At 35.8% G+C, this 21,175-nt stretch overlaps 1 protein-coding gene across 4 annotated transcripts in view; it reads left to right on the top strand.

Moving 5' to 3' along the window:
- Positions 1-21,175, top strand: part of Papst2 (PAPS transporter 2) — a 42,474-nt gene that overhangs the window by 12,922 nt on the left and 8,377 nt on the right. For all 4 annotated transcript variants that reach the window (XR_008407318.2, XM_070089701.1, XM_070089700.1 and 1 more), the window contains exons 4-8: positions 2,176-2,272; positions 2,466-2,631; positions 3,858-4,048; positions 8,067-8,248; positions 8,885-9,039. Coding sequence is in view for 3 of the 4 variants with exons in the window: in XM_070089701.1 (XP_069945802.1) it covers positions 2,176-2,272; positions 2,466-2,631; positions 3,858-4,048; positions 8,067-8,248; positions 8,885-9,039 (791 nt within the window). In the remaining variant the exon portion in view is untranslated. The remainder of the gene's footprint in view (positions 1-2,175; positions 2,273-2,465; positions 2,632-3,857; positions 4,049-8,066; positions 8,249-8,884; positions 9,040-21,175) is intronic.

The raw sequence follows: 21,175 nt of genomic DNA, 5'->3' as shown, positions 1-21,175 counted from the left end.
GAGTGTTGACAAGTGTTCGTTACACTTCGGTTATTTGTATCTCTTAAATTATAAGTATATACAGAAGTTAGTTCAGAGCATTGGATAACTTTGAATACCAAATTTGAAGAGATTTAAAGAGGGTAGTGTGTGTTAAATTCCAAAAATATTGGTTATCTTGTACTGGAATTTCCTGCATGAGAGGAACATTTGTTAAGAGGAAGCATTGCAGTTTAAGGAAGATGAGATTATAAACAAACAAATTTTATTTCTTTGTCCATTATAAGAATGTAGTTTACATGTAATCATGCATGCTTATGCATTTCAGGAGTACAGTGTATGTATTTTAAAATATTTGCTGGTTGAAAACCAATTTGTTTGCTAGTTAAAATAACTAATTAATTTTGTGTCTCTTTTTAATAATAAAGCTTAAAATTAACAAAAATAAAAAAAATGCTGTGCACTAATAAAATAATAAAAATCATCTCTTCGTCACGAATATTTATACTGGTTGGTGGGTAAGACACTTGAGCAACAGTTAGGCAACTTTATTCCAAAACGTTTCACTTATACAGTAGGCTTTTTCAGTCGAGTACAGAAAGCAGGCAGGAGCAGTAGAGATATGAAGACGATGTAATCAGTCTGGCACCCTTGAAGTCGTAGATTTGAGGTTGTCAGTCCCTCAGCCTGGAGAAGAGTTCTGTTCCATAGTCTGAAACAGTTGGAGGAGACAAGTGACAGTGTGGAGACTTATATACTGTCGGAAGGAGAGGTGCAGGGTTGTAGAAGAGAGACTGTAGTCACTGAGAGGTCATGTCCCTCTCAGATCCAACAGGTCTCGCTTGAAAAAATTGTCCAAGGTGTTTTCCCTTCTGTACCAAGATGGTACAGAAGAGTACTTTCTGTACTCGACTGAAGAAGCCTACTATGTAGGCAAAAAGTTTTGGTATAAAGTTGATTAACTGTTGCCCATGTGTCTTACCTACCATCCTGTTGGTATTGTATGCCATTTTGATACTCACAATATTTGTACTGGAGAACTTAATAATAAAATATTATTGTGTTGTAAGCGTGCCTCTGGCAAGACAGTGATGGAGTGAATGATGATGAAAGTGTTTCTTCTTCTTTTTTGGGTCACCCTACCTTGGTGGGAAATGGCTCATGTGTTAATAAAAAAAATATTGTATTGTATGTGGTATTATACAGTGGACCCTCAACCAATGGCTTTAATCCGTTCCAGAGAGCTAGCCTTTAGTCGAATTAGCCATTAGTTGAATTAATTTTCCTTATAAGAAATAATGGAAATGGAATTAATCCGTTCCAGACACCCAGAAGTATTAAAAATATTTTTTTTTACAAGAAATATACATTTCCCTACACAGAAACCAATGGTACATGCAAAATAAACAATAATTAAATGCCACTTACCTTTATTGTGGAGTTGTTGATGAGTGATGTGCCAGGAGCAGGGGAGATTCAAGTGTTCTATTGTTTGGAAGGGGAATCCCCTTCCATAAAGACTTCAGGTACCAAGTCCTTTGCTGGGGTTACATATGCACTCCACTTTCATATTTTTCAATTATCTCTTTCTTCAATTCCATTGTAATTCTCACCCTTTTTATCACAGGATTGGCACTAGAAGCTTTCTTGGGGCCCATGGTGGCTTATTTAGTGGTTACAAGCACTAAAAACAAAGGAATAATACAAAATATATCGCAGGTACACATGGAATCGACTGCAATGGCTTGTAAACAATGGCACACTGGCTATATATGGGGTCTTGAAGTGGCTGGGCCTGCTCAGGCTGCATGGACACGTTCAGGATGCAAGCCTTTAGATGAGTTTTTTACCGTTGGTAGAGCCAATACAGTGGACCCCCGGTTAACGAACTTTTTTCATTCCAGTAGTATGTTCAGGTGCCAGTACTGACCGAATTTTTTCCCATAAGGAATATTGTGAAGTAGATTAGTCCATTTCAGACCCCCAAACATACACATACAAACGCACTTACATAAATACACTTACATAATTGGTCGCATTTGGAGGCGATCGTTAAGCGGGGGTCCACTGTATTTTGATGCCAAAGAGCGCCGTTAGTCGATTTTGGCGTTAGTCGATGCTGCCATTGGTTGAGGGTCCATTGTAATTCTTAAAATTAAATTACCTAGTTTAGATTGTTCTCATTATCTCTTACAGAATACCTTTGAAAACCTATGTAATAATTGCTATACTAACCGTTGGCACAATGGGATTTTCGAATTCATCTGTTGGGTATCTTAACTACCCTACTCAGGTATGATGGCACTGCTAAATTATTGCAATTGCTTGAAATTAATAGAATATCGCTACTATAGCTTTATGTATAATAGGTATATATGACATTAATATCAAATTCCCTGTAGAATATGTAAAAGCTGACTTTGTTAAGTTTCAATACTGTACTTGCTTGTCAGGGAGGAAGTATAAGATTTATTTCTCATATTCAGGTTATATTCAAGTCTTGCAAGTTGATACCAGTCATGATTGGGTCAATACTCATTCTTGGAAAACGATACTCAATTTTGGAGGTCGTAGCGTGTCTGTGTATGAGTTCAGGCTTAATCTGGTTCACACTCGCAGATTCCACATTACAACCTGATTTCTCTTTTACTGGTAAGTTATATTGTTTGTCAAAAATATAGTTTTAACATGGAGTAGATATATCAAAATTATAACACTCTAGTAAGTACAGACTATAGCTTTATGCCTTTTTTCTTACTGTAATAAAATATTTTCTCCTGAGATATTGTCATGGCAAGTACAGAATTATTTTGCACTGCATGACATGAGTAGAACATGGGCAACTGTTTGTAGCAGTGGAAGAGCAACTGCCCAACCACTGGATCAGACCTGTGTTAAGAGAGAACAACTATATTTGGGAAAAAATGGTATGGTAATATTGACAAGATGTGGAAAAAAGAGACTTATGGACAGTTCAGGACATTTATTAGAGGAAATGTTTTGACACATGGCAAAATGTTTCCTCTAATTAATGTCCTGAACTGTATGTAAGTGTCTTTTTCCACATTCACAGTATATTTATGTCAGTCTCTGAGTTTCCCTGTCCTCTTGCACTCCCCAAAAAATGTTTGCCCCAATCCTGGGAAAAGTTCTAGTTGAGGGAACCATCCTGTGAATTGAAGCCATGCATGGAGAAATTAAGTGGTTAAGTGTTGCTCTTCGGTGAGGCTCTCACACGTATATAGAATTTGTTAGAGTAATTATTTTCTTCCATACTATCCCACATTAAAATTTTATGTGGCTTCTCTTGGAGATTATTATTGTCAAATGTTGGTTCTTTATATTAATAATTCAGTAACAATGCCCAGTCATCAGAGAAAATAATTTTGTTCATCATTGTTATAATGTACTATATTTAGAGTACAAACAGGAAGTGCATCTGCCTCGCACTCAACAGACAGAGGATCAAGCCTTCACCATGTCTTACACTGAATGACCCATAGGGGTTTAGTGCTTACATGAATTAAATATAAAATATTTAAATTTAAAAAATATAGTATGTATTGTGCACCTGTATTGTAGAACAGAATTTTGTTTTTCAACGAACTGGCCGTATCTCACCAAAGCAGGGTGACCTAAAGAGAAAAATGAAAGTTTCTCTTTTTAAATTTAGTAATGCATGCAGGAGAAGGGGTTAAAAGCCGCTTGCTCCCGGCATTTTAGTTGTCTCTTACAACATGCATGGCTTGTGGAGGAAGAATTCTGTAGAATGGAATTATTCTTTTTTCAACAAACCGGCCATATCCCACTGAAGCTAGAATAGAATTATAATTGGTATATTACTCCAAGTACACACTGTATGTATTGTTATTTTGCAGGGGTGATGTTAGTAAGTCTAGCATTGATATGTGATGCTATCATTGGAAATGTTCAAGAAGGAGCCATCAGAAAGTACAGTGAAAGTACAGCACATGTTGTTCTCTACTCGTATAGCATTGGCTTCTTCTTGATTTTGATTGGTCTTTTATTAATTGACCAGTTGGTACCTGCTGTCTCCTTTGCCTCTCAGGTGAGAAAAGTCAATTCTTTACTTTTATTTCTTAATAATATTTTGACTTTGCAAGTTAAATCATAAAATAGTTCAGGATCTGCCAGTGTAATTCAGTTTCATCTGGCTGGGTGTCAGTTTTCTTTTGATGTGGCGCAAGATATAGACTGAAATTGGAAATTGATCATAGTATTTTGTTCAAAATGTGCTCATTGGATTTAACAAACAAATCTGTTTTCTTTCCTAAAAGTCTTTCATACAATATCAATATAAACCCTTTTAAAATGATATTTTAAGAGATTTTTATTTTTTTCAACAAGTCAGCCAACTCCCACTGAGGCAGGGTGATCTAAAAAGAAAGAAAATCCCCAAAAAGAAAATACTTTCATCATCATTCAGCACTTTCACCTCACTCATACATAATAACTGTTTTTGCAGAGGCACCCAGATGCAACAGTTTAGAAGCATACATAAAGATATATAACATATACTGCAACATATCCCTCCAAACTGCCAATATTGCAAACCCCTCCTTTAAAGTGCAGGCATTGTACTTCCCATTTCAAGTCCAGCTATATAAAAATAACCAGTTTCCTTGAATCCCTTCACTAAATATTACCCTGCTCACACTCCAACAGCTTGTCAGGCCCCAAAAACCATTCGTCTCCATTCACTCCTATCTAACACGCTCACATACGCTTGCTGGAAGTCCAAGCCCCTTGCCCACAAAACCTTTACCCCCTCCCTCCAACCTTTTCGAGGATGATCCCTACCCTGCCTTCCTTCCCCTACAGATTTATACGCTCTCCATGTCATTCTACTTTGATCCTTTCTCTCTAAATGACCAAACCACGGTCAACAACCCCTCTTCAGCCCTCTGACTAATACTTTTATTAACTCCACACCTTCTCCTAATTTCCACACTCCAAATTTTCTGCATAATATTTACACCACACATTGCCCTGAGACAGGACATCTCCGCTGCTTCACACCCATATAATAGAGTTGGTACCCCTATACTTTCATACATTCCCTTCTTTGCCTCCATAGATAACATTTATTGTCTCCACATATACCTCAACACACCAATCACCTTTTTTTCTTCATCAGTTCCATGGTTAGCCTCATCCTTCATATACTCATCCACTGACATGTCAGCTCCCAAATATCTGAAAACATTCACTTCTTCCATACTCCCTCTCTCCAATGTGATATCTTCCACACTCCCTCTCTCCAATGTGATATCCCGGGTCACCACTCTTGGAAAAGACCCGGGCCGGGAGAGTACCGGCAAATAAAAAAAAAAAAAATATCCAATTTTTCTTTATCTAAATCATTTGATACCCTCATCACCTTACTCTTATCTATGTTCACTTTCAACTTTCTACCTTTACACACCCTCCAAAACTCGTCCACTAACCTTTGTAATTTTTCTTTAGTCTCCCATAAGCACAATATCATCAGCAAAAAGTAATTGTGTCAGCTCCCATTTTTAATTCCCCATAATTTAATCCCACCCTTCTCCTGAAAACCCTAGCATTTACTTCTTTCACAACCCCATCTGTAAATAAATTAACCTTTTCACTTTTTCGGTCGTATATATACGGTTTATGAGCCAATGTGTTTGATGTACAGTGGACCCCTGGTTAACGATATTTTTTCATTCCAGAAGTATGTTCAGGTGCCAGTACTGACCGAATTTGTTCCCATAAGGAATGTTGTGAAGTAGATTAGTCCATTTCAGACCCCCAAACATACACGTACAAACGCACTAACATAAATACACTTACATAATTGGTCGCATTGGGAGGTGATCGTTATGCGGGGGTCCACTGTATATAGTATACTCAAAAATTCTAGTGGCTTCAAATCAAGCAGGAGAAAGCTGGTAGGCCCACATGTGAGAGAATCGGTCTGTGTGGTCAGTGTGCACAACATGAAAAATATCCTGCAGCATGCAATGCATAATGAGAAAAAAAAACTCCAACCCTGTTTTTGGATTAAAATGCTGACTTTGAGGTGTATTTTTGTATAGTTTTTATGGTTATATTATTGTTTTCGTAGTCACATTTGATAGAATGGAAAATATGTTATAGAAATAGAGGTGATTTTGATTGGTTTTACTATGAAAAGGACCTTAAAATGGAGCTCAAAGTAGGGGAAATGTTTGATTTTTGCTGATGTTCAAGAGTAAGCAAATGATGTCATTTTCCAATAAATGTCCAACTAGCCATTCTAATATGCAGTCATGAATGGGTTGATATTATTTTTACAAGTATTACAATATTGCAGTAGTCTGCATAACAGTGAATCTTCTATTTTTTGTTTGCATAAAAATTCAAAATAGAAAGCAAGAGTAATATCAGAGGGGCCTGGAGATGTGACTGATGAACAAAGAAAATGTTGTTTTAGAGCCAAGAATGTCTGCATTGTTCATTCTGGACCCTATTTTGAAATTGGCATATTTTTTAATTTGCATGAAATTGGCCAAATTGCCAATTTCTGACCACTTTATTGGGTAGTTGAAATTGGTAAATGGGGAGTTTCTTGTACTCAATTGATAGAAGAAATGGAGTTCTAAAGAAATAGTTATGAGTTTGCTCAACTGGAACAATGGAATTAGCGGAAAATAGGGCTCAAAGTGGGTGAAATCGCCGATTCGTAAATATCACCAAGGTCACTAACTTTGCGAGAGTGTAATTTCGTAAGTTGTCCATCAAATTTCGTGCCTTTGGTGTCATTACCATCGGGAAAAGATTCTCTATTATTTCATAAGAATTTTTTTTTTTTTTTTCAAATACAGTGGACCCCCGCTTAACGATCACCTCCCAATGCGACCAATTATGTAAGTGTATTTATGTAAGTGCATTTGTACGTGTATGTTTGGGGGTCTGAAATGGACTGATCTACTTCACAATATTCCTTATGGGAACAAATTCGGTCAGTACTGGCACCTGAACATACTTTTGGAATGAAAAAATATCATTAAACGGGGGTCCACTGTATTTTGCGACACCAGGAGACACCTCAGGATTTGCGGTTGTGTCAGTCAAAGGGCTGAACAACTGTAGTTACATTGCACATCCCTGTCTAAGACCTACTTTTACCAGGAAGTAATTTTTTTCTCTTCTACACACCCTAACCTGAGCCTCACTATCCTCATAAAAACTCTTTACAGCATTTAGTAATTTACTACCTATTCCATATACTTGCAACATCTGCCACATTGCTCCCCTATCCACTCTATCATATGCCTTTTCTAAATCCATAAATGCAATGAAAACTTCCCTACCTTTATCTAAATACTGTTCACATATATGCTTCAATGTAAACACTTGATCTACACATCCCCTACCCACTCTAAAGCCTCCTTGCTCATCTGAAATTCTACTCTGTCTTACCTGTAATTCTTTCAATAATAACCCTACCGTACACTTTTCTTGGTATACTCAGTAAACTTTTTCTCCTATAATTTTTACAATCTCTTTTGCCCCCCTTCCCTTCATATAAAGGAACTTTACAAGCTCTGCCAATCCCTAGGTACCTTCCCCTCTTTCATACATTCATTAAACAAAAATACTGACAGTAAGAGATATTGTTAAAAAATTGTCTGGCTGGGTGCCCATCTTTGTTTGGTGTGAGACACTGAATTTAAAAACTAATCATAGGATTTCATTCAAAATCTTTAGGGATATTAATGCATACTGTGCTTATTGGGACAGACCAGATATGTATTAGTAATGGCTGATGATGATTATAACAGTTGGAAAAAATACTCTTTTATCTCGGACCATTTTCATTAGCTCTTTTTTGTGAATGATGCTTAAAAATAATTCTCCTTTCCAAAGGAAGTGCATAAAAAAATTAGTAGAAGGAATGTTCATCCTAGTTTAATTGTGAACACTTGTCTAAACTTTTATTATTCAACTCTTTTTGTTTTTTATTTCTTAAGATGCATTTGATGAAATGTAAACAGTTATTATAGTTGTAAATTGTAAACTGATGTATATTACATTATGTATTATATTTTCTCTGGAAGTTTCCTTGGGAGGTGTATGGGCGTGCAGTGGTACTCTCTGCTGCCGGGTTCTGTGGGGTGCAAGTAGTACTAACCTTGGTAACACTACACGGTGCCCTGGTGGCAGTCACTGTTACCACCTTCCGCAAGGCCCTCACTATATGCTTGTCCTTCCTCCTCTTCAGGAAGCCTTTCACTGTGCAGTAAGTTCTTAGACTTCAGTACTAAATTTGAATGTAGAGAAGAGTTAATAATTTCTCTTAAGTCTTTCTTAAATAATTAAAATTGTACTATACAACGCTCATTGTAACTTAATCTGTTGTTTCTTGTAATGGTGTGCATATATATGTATCAGAATTTATTCGTGATTATATTATTATTTATTTTTTTGATATATCATCCATCTCCCACTGAGGCAGGGTAACCTAAAAAGAGACACCAGAGTCTTTTTGTATTTAGTAATTTATACAGGAGAAGGGGTTACTAGCACTTTGCTCCCAGCATTTTAGTCACCTCTTATGACATGCCTGGCTTACAGAGGAAAGATTCTTCGCCACTTTTCCATGGAGTATTTCAACTACACATCTATATAATGTCAAGTAGTTTTAAGTTCTAGTTTTAGTTTGCTCAAAATGATGTGCGTGATCAGGGACTTTCCATAATGTATGAAATGACAATTATGTAGTACTTTTTTTGTAAGTGAAACATGTTTTTATACCTCTCCATTCATAAAATATTATTTCACATGCTTAGTCTAATCTTTCTCGAAGTCAACAAATGAATACAAAAATTACTTTTTATTAAATTTTTTTTTTTTTTTTTTTTTGCTCTTTCTTCAGATATGTATGGGGTGGGCTGCTAGTTGTAGCTGGGATATATCTAAATATTTATGGAAAGAAGAGCAAGAGTTCTACTCCTTTCCTTGTGTCCATTCAGCAGATGTACATGCAGATCCAACAACAACTTGCTCCAAAGATTAGCCAAATCCACAAAGGTGACAGCTCCACATTCAACGTGTGAAGTATTCGCAATTTTTAATTTTGTTATTCTTTGCACTTTTTATTTGGCACTTTGGTTCACTGTTCATCTGGGGTATTTTTGGCTATTTTAATGTGAAGTTTTATATTGCAATATCAGTCTTCAAGGATGTGACTTAAGAATCAAATATAATTTGGAGAAATTAGAATATATTAATTAATTTGATACATTCTTGTGACCAGCAGCAGATCTACTATGAAATTAATGAAGCTTAAGCTTCAAGGCCTCTAATCCTGGAGGGGCCCCAAAAGAGACTTTAGACCACATTGCTTAAAAATTTTGGCTACTGTATGAGAAGGGTTTTTTAAGAAATAATAATAATAATAATAATATAGTGTAATTCAATACACAATAATAATTAAAATAAAAATTAGAAGGTTATTAAAGTTTGTAGGCTAGTTGTTGCTGGTTGCAAAGGTTACCCCATACAGTTCAAGCTTATGGGCCCCAAAAATGTAAGTCCGCCGCTGGTTGTGTCAACGAGGTGGATTAGAACCATGTTTAGTGCTCTGCTGTGTTCAGTGGTAGTGCGTTTGTCTCGCATTTAGCAGACAGAGGATTGAGCTACTACTGTACCACTACTTTTTGTTGAGTGGTCCTCGTATGGGTTTAGAGCTTCACATAACCTGGAGTTTACCTGGAGAGAGTTCCGGGGGTCAACGCCCCCGCGGCCCGGTCTGTGACCAGGCCTCCTGGTTAGGCCAGTAATTTTATATTGTGATTGAACAAAGCAAGTTAAGTGTATTTGCACTGTCCATCAGTGCTGTATGACCTTTGAAGGTGGCAACAACAAGTAAGAGGGAAGTGAAAGTGTATAAACTAAGGGAGGAGGAAGTTCGGGTGAGATATAAGCGACTATTGGCAGAAAGGTGGGCTAGTGCAAAGATGAGTAGTGGGGGGGTTGAAGAGGGTTGGAATAGTTTTAAAAATGCAGTATTAGAATGTGGGGCAGAAGTTTGTGGTTATAGGAGGGTGGGGGCAGGAGGAAAGAGGAGTGATTGGTGGAATGATGAAGTAAAGGGTGTGATAAAAGAGAAAAAGGTAGCTTATGAGAGGTTTTTACAAAGCAGAAGTGTTATAAGAAGAGCAGAGTATATGGAGAGTAAAAGAAAGGTAAAGAGAGTGGTGAGAGAGTGCAAAAGGAGAGCAGATGATAGAGTGGGAGAGGCACTGTCAAGAAATTTTAATGAAAATAAGAAAAAATTTTGGAGTGAGTTAAACAAGTTAAGAAAGCCTAGGGAAAATATGGATTTGTCAGTTAAAAACAGAGTAGGGGAGTTAGTAGATGGGGAGATGGAGGTATTGGGTAGATGGCGAGAATATTTTGAGGAACTTTTAAATGTTAAGGAAGAAACAGAGGCAGTAATTTCATGCACTGGTCAGGGAGGTATACCATCTTTTAGGAGTGAAGAAGAGCAGAATGTAAGTGTGAGGGAGGTACGTGAGGCATTACGTAAAATGAAAGGGGGTAAAGCAGCTGGAACTGATGGGATCATGACAGAAATGTTAAAAGCAGGGGGGGATATAGTGTTGGAGTGGTTGGTACTTTTGTTTAATAAATGTATGAAAGAGGGGAAGGTACCTAGGGATTGGCAGAGAGCATGTATAGTCCCTTTATATAAAGGGAAAGGGGACAAAAGAGACTGTAAAAATTATAGAGGAATAAGCTTACTGAGTATACCAGGAAAAGTGTACGGTAGGGTTATAATTGAAAGAATTAGAGGTAAGACAGAATGTAGGATTGCGGATGAGCAAGGAGGTTTTAGAGTGGGTAGGATGGATTTAGTACCTACAATGAATTAATAATAATAATAATAATAATAATAATAATGATAATGATGTATTGCCAAGGATGAATGCATAGGCTTTATGTTTTATCCAGAGGATAGTGTAGACTCTGTAGTGCAATGACTGTGTATAACACTACAGGTGTCCCTTGTTTTATGCTGTAGATATATTCCAATCCCTGACACATCTGTACTTAGCTCAACCTGGACATAAACACTTAATTATGCATAATAGAAATCTTCAGTGCACCTTGCAAAGTGTGCTGTTCGAATATACCTACTATAAATTGCATATACAAAATTGCTAATAGAAACAGGATCTGGCTTAATAGCCAGCTTGCAGAAAAGGAATCTGCTTAGAGCGAGAGAAACCTGTATTCGACTGTCTGTCAATAATTTTTCATCTGCTAGATCTCATGACTTTTTTTTTTTTTTAGGTTGTATTACATTCTTTTTGTATTGTGGTATTGTTATCAGTAATATAAATCATTACAGTATTTATAAATGTTTGTATATTTATAATTGTTTAAATATATTGTATATAATACTAGTATTTCTTTTATTCAAAATGTTATATTACATATACTGGAGTGTCGGACTTGAGTCCTGGAAACAGGAAGTACAATGCCTGCACTTTAAAGGAGAGGTTTGGGATATTGGCAGTTTGGAGGGATATGTTGTGTATTTTTATACGTATATGCTTCTAAGCTGTTGTATTCTGAGCACCTCTGCAAAAACAGTGATTATGTGTGAGTGTGGTGAAAGCATTGAATGATGATGAAAGTATTTTCTTTTTTGGGATTTTCTTTCTTTTTGGGTCACCCTGTCTCGGTGGGAGACGGCTGACTTGTTAAAAAAAAAAAATGTATAATAACAATTGGATGTATTTTTTTCTTATTTGATAAGGAAAAATATTAATAGAAATCAGATATATCTTTATTTTGATAAAGTAATTCTCAAGCAAAATATGAATGTATTAAGTTTTACATGCAATCTGCAACTGACAGACGTACCAGCTATGAACTTCCAAGTCATGAATGGATCTCTTTGAAACCTCTTAGTTTCTTATGACTGTTACTTTGTAGATACATGCATGCATTGTAAACATTTTCACACAAATTATTTTTCAAATATTATTTCTTTGTCTCCTTCTGAGGTACGGTGACCTGATAGAAGAAAACACTTTCACTGTCACTCATTCAGTCACTGTCTCACCACCAGAAGTGCACTTTCATTACAGTTCAGATGACACTCCAAACTGCAACTTCCCTAACTCAACTTCAGGGTGCAGGCACTGTACTTTCCACCTCCAGGACACAAAGACCAGCTAACCCGTTTCCCTGAATCCTTCAATAAATGTTACCTTGCTCACTCTCCAGCAACATGTCAAATTATAAAAACCACTTGCTTCTACTTACTACTATCTAACATGCTCATACAAGCCTGTTGGATGTCCAAGCATCTAGCAGTTAACTCCTCTACTCCCCCCTTCCTCCTTCCCTCTACCCCAGATTTATATTTCCTTTTAGCTAACCTGTTTTTCTCCATTCTCACTAAATTTCCAAACCACTTAAGCAACCCCTCCTGAGGCCTCTGAATAATATTTTTCCTACCTCCACACCTCTATAATCTTCAACCTCTGAATTCTCTGCATGATATTTACACCACACATTGCCCTCAAACACGACATCTCTACTGCCTTCAGCTTCCTCCTCACTGCAATGTTCAAAACCCATGCTTCACACTGCTTCACACCCATACAACAGTGTTGGTTCCACTATACTCTGGTACATTCCCCTTTTTGCCTCCATGGATAAAGTTCTTTGTCTCCACAGATACCTCCATGCACCATCCACCTTTTCCCCTTCATCAATTCTATGGTATTTATGTAATAAGTTTGTGCATGAATTGTAGGCTCATGTTTTCTGGTAGAAATTGGTCATGAACTGTAGAATTAATAATTATGATTTTTTCTAGGTTATTTTTTCAAGCAAATACTGTTAATTGATATTTTTTATGTTAATTTTATACATGTGTCAGATGCAGAAACCTTATTGACTCTTTTTATTAAAGAAGCAGTGCAAAAGCCCAAATGAGCTCTTCTTATTTTAAGATTACAAAATGACACTATATTTTTTTATAATCAGTTGTGTGGTTACATGATGTAGCAGAATGGTTAATTAAGTTTTTCTTCTTTCTTCATTTACATCTGTAAGAAGCCAGCTGTAATGTCTTAACTATGTCCAACATATTTATCACATATTTCTGTACTATAATGTATTCAGATACTCACTTATTTTTAATGATTCAAAACTTTTTTTTTTTGCATGATACTGGACATTCATATTGTTTGCATTGAATATATATCTGTCATCTATTACCACCATTTTTATAGCTCTCTGGTCTACCATTGGCATTATTCGAGGTAGCTAGATTGTAGATAAAGTAATTCTGATTCCATTTTCTTCCAAGACACTGTATGACCTCTACAGGTTTAGTGCTGCATTGTGAATATAATCATAGTCACGTAGCTGGTTGTAAGCAGATAGCCATGATATGGAAAGTTTGTTCTTGAACTGTCTCTTTCCCAAGTACTTCCACATACCCTTATAGTTGAAGCAAGCCTTTCGGTTAGGGATTCTGTGTTCTTAGTATCTGCATCACTGTGTCCAAATTTTGTTATTTTTTTTTTATTGCTAGTGCTTTCCCTTTCCCTTTTGAATATATTGTACTTTGGTAAATGTGTAATGAAGTTTCAAGACTGATAATTTGAGTACCATCTACTGTTCCCTTAAGCTTACCATTCCTTCTATTGAATTTTAAAAATGCCCTGTAGGGGGTAGCATTGTCCAGGTTGGGAAATGCTGATCCATGCCATCCAACCATTATTTTTTTTTTATCATAGGCACTGGCTGATTAGTCTACATATATCTTTAACTTTTTCATTATCTTGTCTGCTTCTCACTAAACAAATTTTTATGATTTGCATTCCAAGCTGCAACATATTTGTTGTAATTATTTATTTAAACCATACTATAAATTCTTGTGTGACATTATTTAAGGAGTACAGTATTTTGTTATTAATTTTTAAAAGAAAACCATATGCTTTATTTTTTTAGTGTAAACAGACTAGTTGAAGGAAAAGGATATGTGAGCAAACACTTAGGATTTTTTATTAGGAAAACATTTCAGTCCAGGGCATTATTCATTCCTTGTTCACTTCATCATAGGTGTGAATAAGGTTCCAGGACCGATAATGTTACCTTATAAAATGTTGTGTGCTTTTCCTCAGCATGGCAGTATCATACACTGTACTGCATGTAGCATTTTTAAACTTTGTAAGTTAATGATGCATTGTGGCAAGTCAGGAATTTCAGTACTCTTTATGATGTAAATGATTTAGAAAACTGACAAGTTGAAGAATGAGACATTTGTGCAGCTTTTGAGATTCTTTATTAAGGAAATGTTTCGCCAGTGGCTTCTTCAGTCCAGTGCAGAAAAGAATGGTGGAAAATGAAGTGTTTGAGGTAATCAGTCCCTCAGACTGAAGAAGCCACTGGCTGGCAAATATTTTTTATTATTTTTTTTATTAACACATTGGCCGTCTCCTACCAAGGCAGGGTGGCCCAAAAAAATAAAAACTTTCATAATCATTCACTCTATCACTGTCTTGCCAGAGGTGCACTCACACTACAATTCTAAAACTGCAACATTAACACCCCTCCTTCAGAGTGCAGGTGGTTGGAGGCGGTGGAGCTGTCCTGTCTAAGGGCAATGTGTGGTGTAAATATTATGCAGAGAATTCGGAGTGTGGAATTAGGAAAAGGTGTGGAGTTAATAAAAGTATTAGTCAGGGGGCTGAAGAGGGGTTGTTGAGGTGATTTGGTCATTTAGAGAGAATGGATCAAAGTAGAATGACATGGAGAGCGTATAAATCTGTAGGGGAAGGAAGGCAGGGTAGGGGTCGCCCTCGAAAAGGTTGGAGGGAGGGGGTAAAGGAGGTTTTGTGGGCGAGGGGCTTGGACTTCCAGCAAGCAAGCGTGAATGAGCGTGTTAGATAGGAGTGAATGGAGACGAATGGTATTTAGGACCTGACGAGCTGTTGGAGTGTGAGCAGGGTAATATTTAGTGAAGGGATTAAGGGAAACCGGTTATTTTTATGTAGCCAGACTTGAGTACTGGAAATGGGAAATACAGTGCCTGCACTTTAAAGGAGGGGTTCGGGATATTGGCAGTTTGGAGGGATGTGTTGTGTATCTTTATATGTATATGTTTCGAAACTATTGCTTTCTGGGCACCTCTGCAAAAACAGTGATTATGTATGAGTGAGGTGAAAGTGTTGAAGGATGACGAAATTATTTTCTTTTTGGGGATTTTCTTTTTGGGTCACCCTGCCTCGGTGGGAGATGGCCGACTTGTTAAAAAAAAAAATATATATATATATAAATATAAATATAAATAAAAGTAGGTCTTAGACAGGGATGTGTAATGTCACCATGGTTGTTTAATATATTTATAGATGGGGTTGTAAAAGAAGTAAATGCTAGGGTTTTCAGGAGAGGGGTGGGATTAAATTATGGGGAATTAAATACAAAATGGGAATTGACACAGTTGCTTTTTGCTGATGATACTGTGCTTATGGGAGATTCTAAATAAAAATTGCAAAGGTTAGTGGATGAGTTTGGGAGTGTGTAAAGATAGAAAATTGAAAGTGAACATAGAAAAGAGTAAGGTGATGAGGGTATCAAATGATTTAGATAAAGAAAAATTGGATATTAAATTGGGGAGGAGGAGTATGGAAGAAGTGAATGTTTTCAGATACTTGGGAGTTGACGTGTCGGCGGATGGATTTATGAAGGATGAGGTTAATCATAGAATTGATGAGGGAAAAAAAGATGAGTGGTGCGTTGAGGTATATGTAGAGACAAAAAACGTTATCTATGGAGGCAAAGAAGGGAATGTATGAAAGTATAGTAGTACCAACACTCTTATATGGGTGTGAAGCTTGGGTTGTGAATGCAGCAGCGAGGAGACGGTTGGAGGCAGTGGAGATGTCCTGTCTAAGGGCAGTGTGTGGTGTAAATATTATGCAGAAAATTTGGAGTGTGGAAATTAGGAGAAGGTGTGGAGTTAATAAAAGTATTAGTCAGAGGGCTGAAAAGGGGTTGTTGAGGTGGTTTGGTCATTTAGAGAGAATGGATCAAAGTAGAATGACATGGAGAGCATGTAAATCTGTAGGGGAAGAAAGGTGGGGTAGGGGTCGTCCTCGAAAAGGTTGGTAGGAAGGGGTAAGGGAGGTTTTGTGGGCGAGGGGCTTGGACTTCCAGCAGGCGTGCATGAGCGTGTTAGATAGGAGTGAATGGAGACGAATGGTATTTGGGACCTGATGATTTGTTGGAGTGTGAGCAGGGTAATATTTAGCGAAGGGATTCAGGGAAACCGGTTATTTTTGTATAGCTGGACTTGAGTCCTGGAAATGGGAAGTACAATGCCTGCACTCTAAAGGAGGGGTTCGGGATACGTATAAGCAGTTTGGAGGGATATGTTGTGTATCTTTATACGTATATGCTTCTAAGCTGTTGTGTTCTGAGCACCTATGCAAAAACAGTGATTATGTGTGAGTGAGGTAAAAGTGTTGAATGATGATGAAAGTATTTTCTTTTTGGGGATTTTTCTGTTTTTTTGGGTCACCCTGCCTCGGTGGGAGATGGCCGACTTGTTAAAAATAAATAAATAAATAAATAAATATATATATATATATATGCAAAACAACCACTCTGAAAGAATAGAGAAATTCCAAGCGCTTTCGTGACTACTCACATTATCAAGGAACTATGAAAGTGAAGCATCCAAGGAAGCTATATAAGGGGTCCGGCCAGCACCTCACTATCAGATCCCACAACGGTTAAACACGTGACGTGCGGCGAGCCAACTTGGATAGGTCCTTTGCAAAACTCACCCCCAAGCTATTTATTTGTCCAGTGTATTATTAAATTCTTCCCAAATTCTATTAATTATAAATGGATCTAATTTATATAAACCAAAGGAAATATTCATATTATTGTCAAAACTGCTTTTTATGAAACAAGATTCAATTATATTCCTGTCGACCATGGACTTGAGAAAGTAGTATCAAGCAAGTCCATGGTCGACAGGAATATAATTGAATCTTGTTTCATAAAAAGCAGTTTTGACAATAATATGAATATTTCCTTTGGTTTATATAAATTAGATTCATTTATAATTAATAGAATTTGGGAAGAATTTAATAATACACTGGACAAATAAATAGCTTGGGGGTGAGTTTTGCAAAGGACCTATCCAAGTTGGCTCGCCGCGCGTCACGTGTTTAACCGTTGTGAGATCTGATAGTGAGGTGCTAGCCGGACCCCTTATATAGCTTCCTTGGATGCTTCACTTTCATAGTTCCTTGATAATGTGAGTAGTCACGAAAGCGCTTGGAATTTCTCTATTCTTTCAGAGTGGTTGTTTTGCATATTTTGAAATCACCTGTTTACTGTGATCTTATTGTGTGTGTGTGTATATATATATATATATATATATATATGTATATATATATATATATATATATATATATATGTATATTATATATATATATATATATATATGTATGTATATTATATATATATATATATATATATATATACAGTGGACCCCCGGTTAACGAACTTTTTTCATTCCAGTAGTATGTTCAGGTGCCAGTACTGACCGAATTTTTTCCCATAAGGAATATTGTGAAGTAGATTAGTCCATTTCAGACCCCCAAACATACACGTACAAACGCACTTACATAAATACACTTACATAATTGGTCGCATTTGGAGGTGATCGTTAAGCGGGGGTCCACTGTATATATATATATATATATATATATATATATTTATATATATATATTTATATATATATATATATAGATATATATATATATATATATATATATATATATATTATATATATAGACATATATATATATATATAGACATATATATATATATATAGACATATATATATATATATATATATATATATATATATATATATATATATATATATATATATGGAAGAAGTGAGTGTTTTCAGATACTTGGGAGTTGACGTGTCGGTGGATGGATTTATGAAGGATGAGGTTAATCATAGAACTGATGAGGGAAAAAAGGTGAGTTGTGCGTTGAGGTATATGTGGAGTCAAAAAACGATATCTATGGAGGCAAAGAAGGGAATGTATGAAAGTATAGTAGTACCAACACTTATATGGATGTGAAGCTTGGGTGGTAAATGCAGCAGCGAGGAGATGGTTGGAGGCAGTGGAGATGTCCTGTCTAAGGGCAATGTGTGGTGTAAATATTATGCAGAAAATTCGGAGTGTGGAAATTAGGAGAAGGTGTGGAGCTAATAAAAGTATTAGTCAGAGGGCAGAAGAGGGGTTGTTGAGGTGGTTTGGTCATTTAGAGAGAATGAATCAAAGTAGAATGACATGGAAAGCATATAAATCTATAGGGGAAGGAAGGAGGGTAGGGGTCGTCCTCGAAAGGGTTGGAAAGAGGAGGTAAAGGAGGTTTTGTGGGCGAGGGGCTTGGACTTCCAGCAAGCGTGCATGAGCGTGTTAGATAGGAGTGAATGGAGACGAATGATACTTGGGACCTGACGATCTGTTGGAGTGTGAGCAGGGTAATATTTAGTGAAGGGATTCAGGGAAACCGGTTATTTTCATATAGTCGGACTTGAGTCCTGGAAATGGCAAGTACAATGGCTGCACTTTAAAGGAGGGGTTTGGGATATTGGCAGTTTGGAGGGATATGTTGTGTATCTTTATGCGTACGTATATGCTTCTAAACTGTTGTATTCTGAGCACCTCTGCAAAAGCAGTGATAATGTGTTAGTGTGGTGAAAGTGTTGAATGATGATGAAAGTATTATCTTTTTTGGGGATTTTCTTTCTTTTTTGGGTCACCCTGCTTCAGTGGGAGACGGCCGACTTGTTGAAAAAAAAAAAAAAAAAAAAAAAAAAAAAAAAAAAAAAAAAAAAAATATATATATATATATATATATATATATATATATATATATGTATATATATATATATATATATATATATATATATATATATATATATATATATATATATATATATATATATATATATATATATATATATATATATATATATAGAGAGAGAGAGAGAGAGAGAGAGAGAGAGAGAGAGAGAGAGAGAGATATAGATAGATAGATAGATAGATAGATAGATAGATAGATATAGATAGATAGATAGATAGATAGATATAGATAGATAGATATAGATAGATATAGATAGATAGATAGATATAGATAGATAGATAGATATAGATAGATAGATAGATATAGATAGATAGATAGATATAGATAGATAGATATAGATAGATAGATAGATATAGATAGATAGATATAGATAGATAGATATAGATAGATATAGATAGATATAGATAGATAGATATAGATAGATAGATAGATATAGATAGATAGATATAGATAGATATAGATAGATAACAGAGTTATAAACTAAACTCAAATTTGAAGCCAAATTTGTAATGAAGGTATCATTTTCGAGGGTTAAGTATACATAAATTGGTAATGAAAATACAATACACCATTATTGATACTACAAAAATACTGGTATTTTTTGTTTAGTTCTTTAACCAAAGCATAGTTTACTAGACCATAATCTAAATACATGATTAATAAACTATACACTAAGCTCTTGATATAATGGACCTCGATATAATGGACTTGTGAAATAACAGACAAAATCCACTGAGTAAATTGTATCTATAAATCCTTCATTTTCAATATTTATTGCAGTATATGTATAAACTGTGAGTACTGTACTGTATTAGGTTTACAGTGGAGTACCTTAGTGCTTTTTTCTGCATTTTTTAACCTGATTTTGATTTTTACGGACACTCAGAGAATCCCCCCCCATTAATTCGTTATATCGAGGGTTAACTTTTAGTTTCATGGTGCAGGCAGAGCAGAATAGAGTACAGTACTGTAGTGTCATTTTTATGGGTATGCTGAATTAGTCACTTCCATACTGGTTAGCGTTCTACGGTATACTACTTAACTTTGCAATGAGAGTTAACAGAGTAGTAATAGAAAGCAATGAAGTGCAATATTTTAGTGTGTTTGTGGTATTCTTTTTGTTAAGTATATGTAAATTAAAACAGGTAGAGGGTTCTGAAAAGAGTGCATCCAGTTGATTGCTCATAATAGGTATATGAAGGATGTGATTTATACCTACCACTTCTCTCTGAGACCTGTGTACCTTAAGGAAGGCAAGATTTGCTATCTGAAGAAGAGAGAGGACATAGCTGTAAACCATTTTTTTTGGATAAGTTTTCAAATTTTGATTTGCTGTAGCTGTTAAAATGTTGTGTAGTTATTTCTTTTATGGAATACTTGTGATAATCATTGGGTGAGCTGTATATTGTTTGCTTGTACAGTATATGCCTTTAAAAAGATATTTTTTAAGTCGTGCTGTACACTAATAATTTACTCAAATATTTGTAATTCTTAGGTGTAACACAAGTACGTGTTATAGTCATTGAAATTGTTGCATAATTTAGATAAAGCGTTTACTATCAAATCGCAAATTGAATATTTTAATAATATTTATTTATGATTGTATACTGGCTCAGCTGTTCTGGGCTAAATTTTGAGTCCCTGGATGATATGTGTAGAAGGTAAGAAGGCCAGTCTGTTCAGTTTGAGTCGAGTCATTTCAGAGTGGATATTTTTAGTTTTTACACACACGTCTTGCTGCACTTACCTTGCATGGTATTTGTTTGCTTTTAAGTATGTACATTTTTTTTATACAGTAGTCTATTCTTAATAGAAATATTTATTCCTGTTCTTAGTTTTTATTTTTATAAGCTGAGTTATAGGAAACTCCCACATGATAAAGCTCCCAAAAACTAACCATTAATTGGTACACTTCCCTTTATGTGGTAAATTAGTACTGTACTTTAATCATACTAAAAGTAGAAAGTATACAATAGTAAGGCCACTGATGACGAAGAATTAAAATGAATGTCATTGCCCTGTGTCTCATGATTCCTGCTCAAGTGGCCTTGTGACATGATGCAGTAATACTGGTTGTTGTGTGTATTAACTCCGGCTTTGCTATCATTTCTTTACACTCTTGTGAAAGTCTCAAAATATAAGGTAGAATACAGGAGTTTTATCGAATATACAGTATTATGTTTATTTTTAGTCTAGCACAAAGTGGAATCAAGGAAAATAGTAATGTGCA

Source organism: Cherax quadricarinatus, chromosome 29, assembly GCF_038502225.1.
Source record: "Cherax quadricarinatus isolate ZL_2023a chromosome 29, ASM3850222v1, whole genome shotgun sequence".
NCBI classification, from domain to species: Eukaryota; Metazoa; Arthropoda; class Malacostraca; order Decapoda; family Parastacidae; genus Cherax; species Cherax quadricarinatus.
The sequence above is the reverse complement of the archived record's forward strand: the minus strand, read 5'-3'. Positions and strand labels throughout refer to the sequence as shown.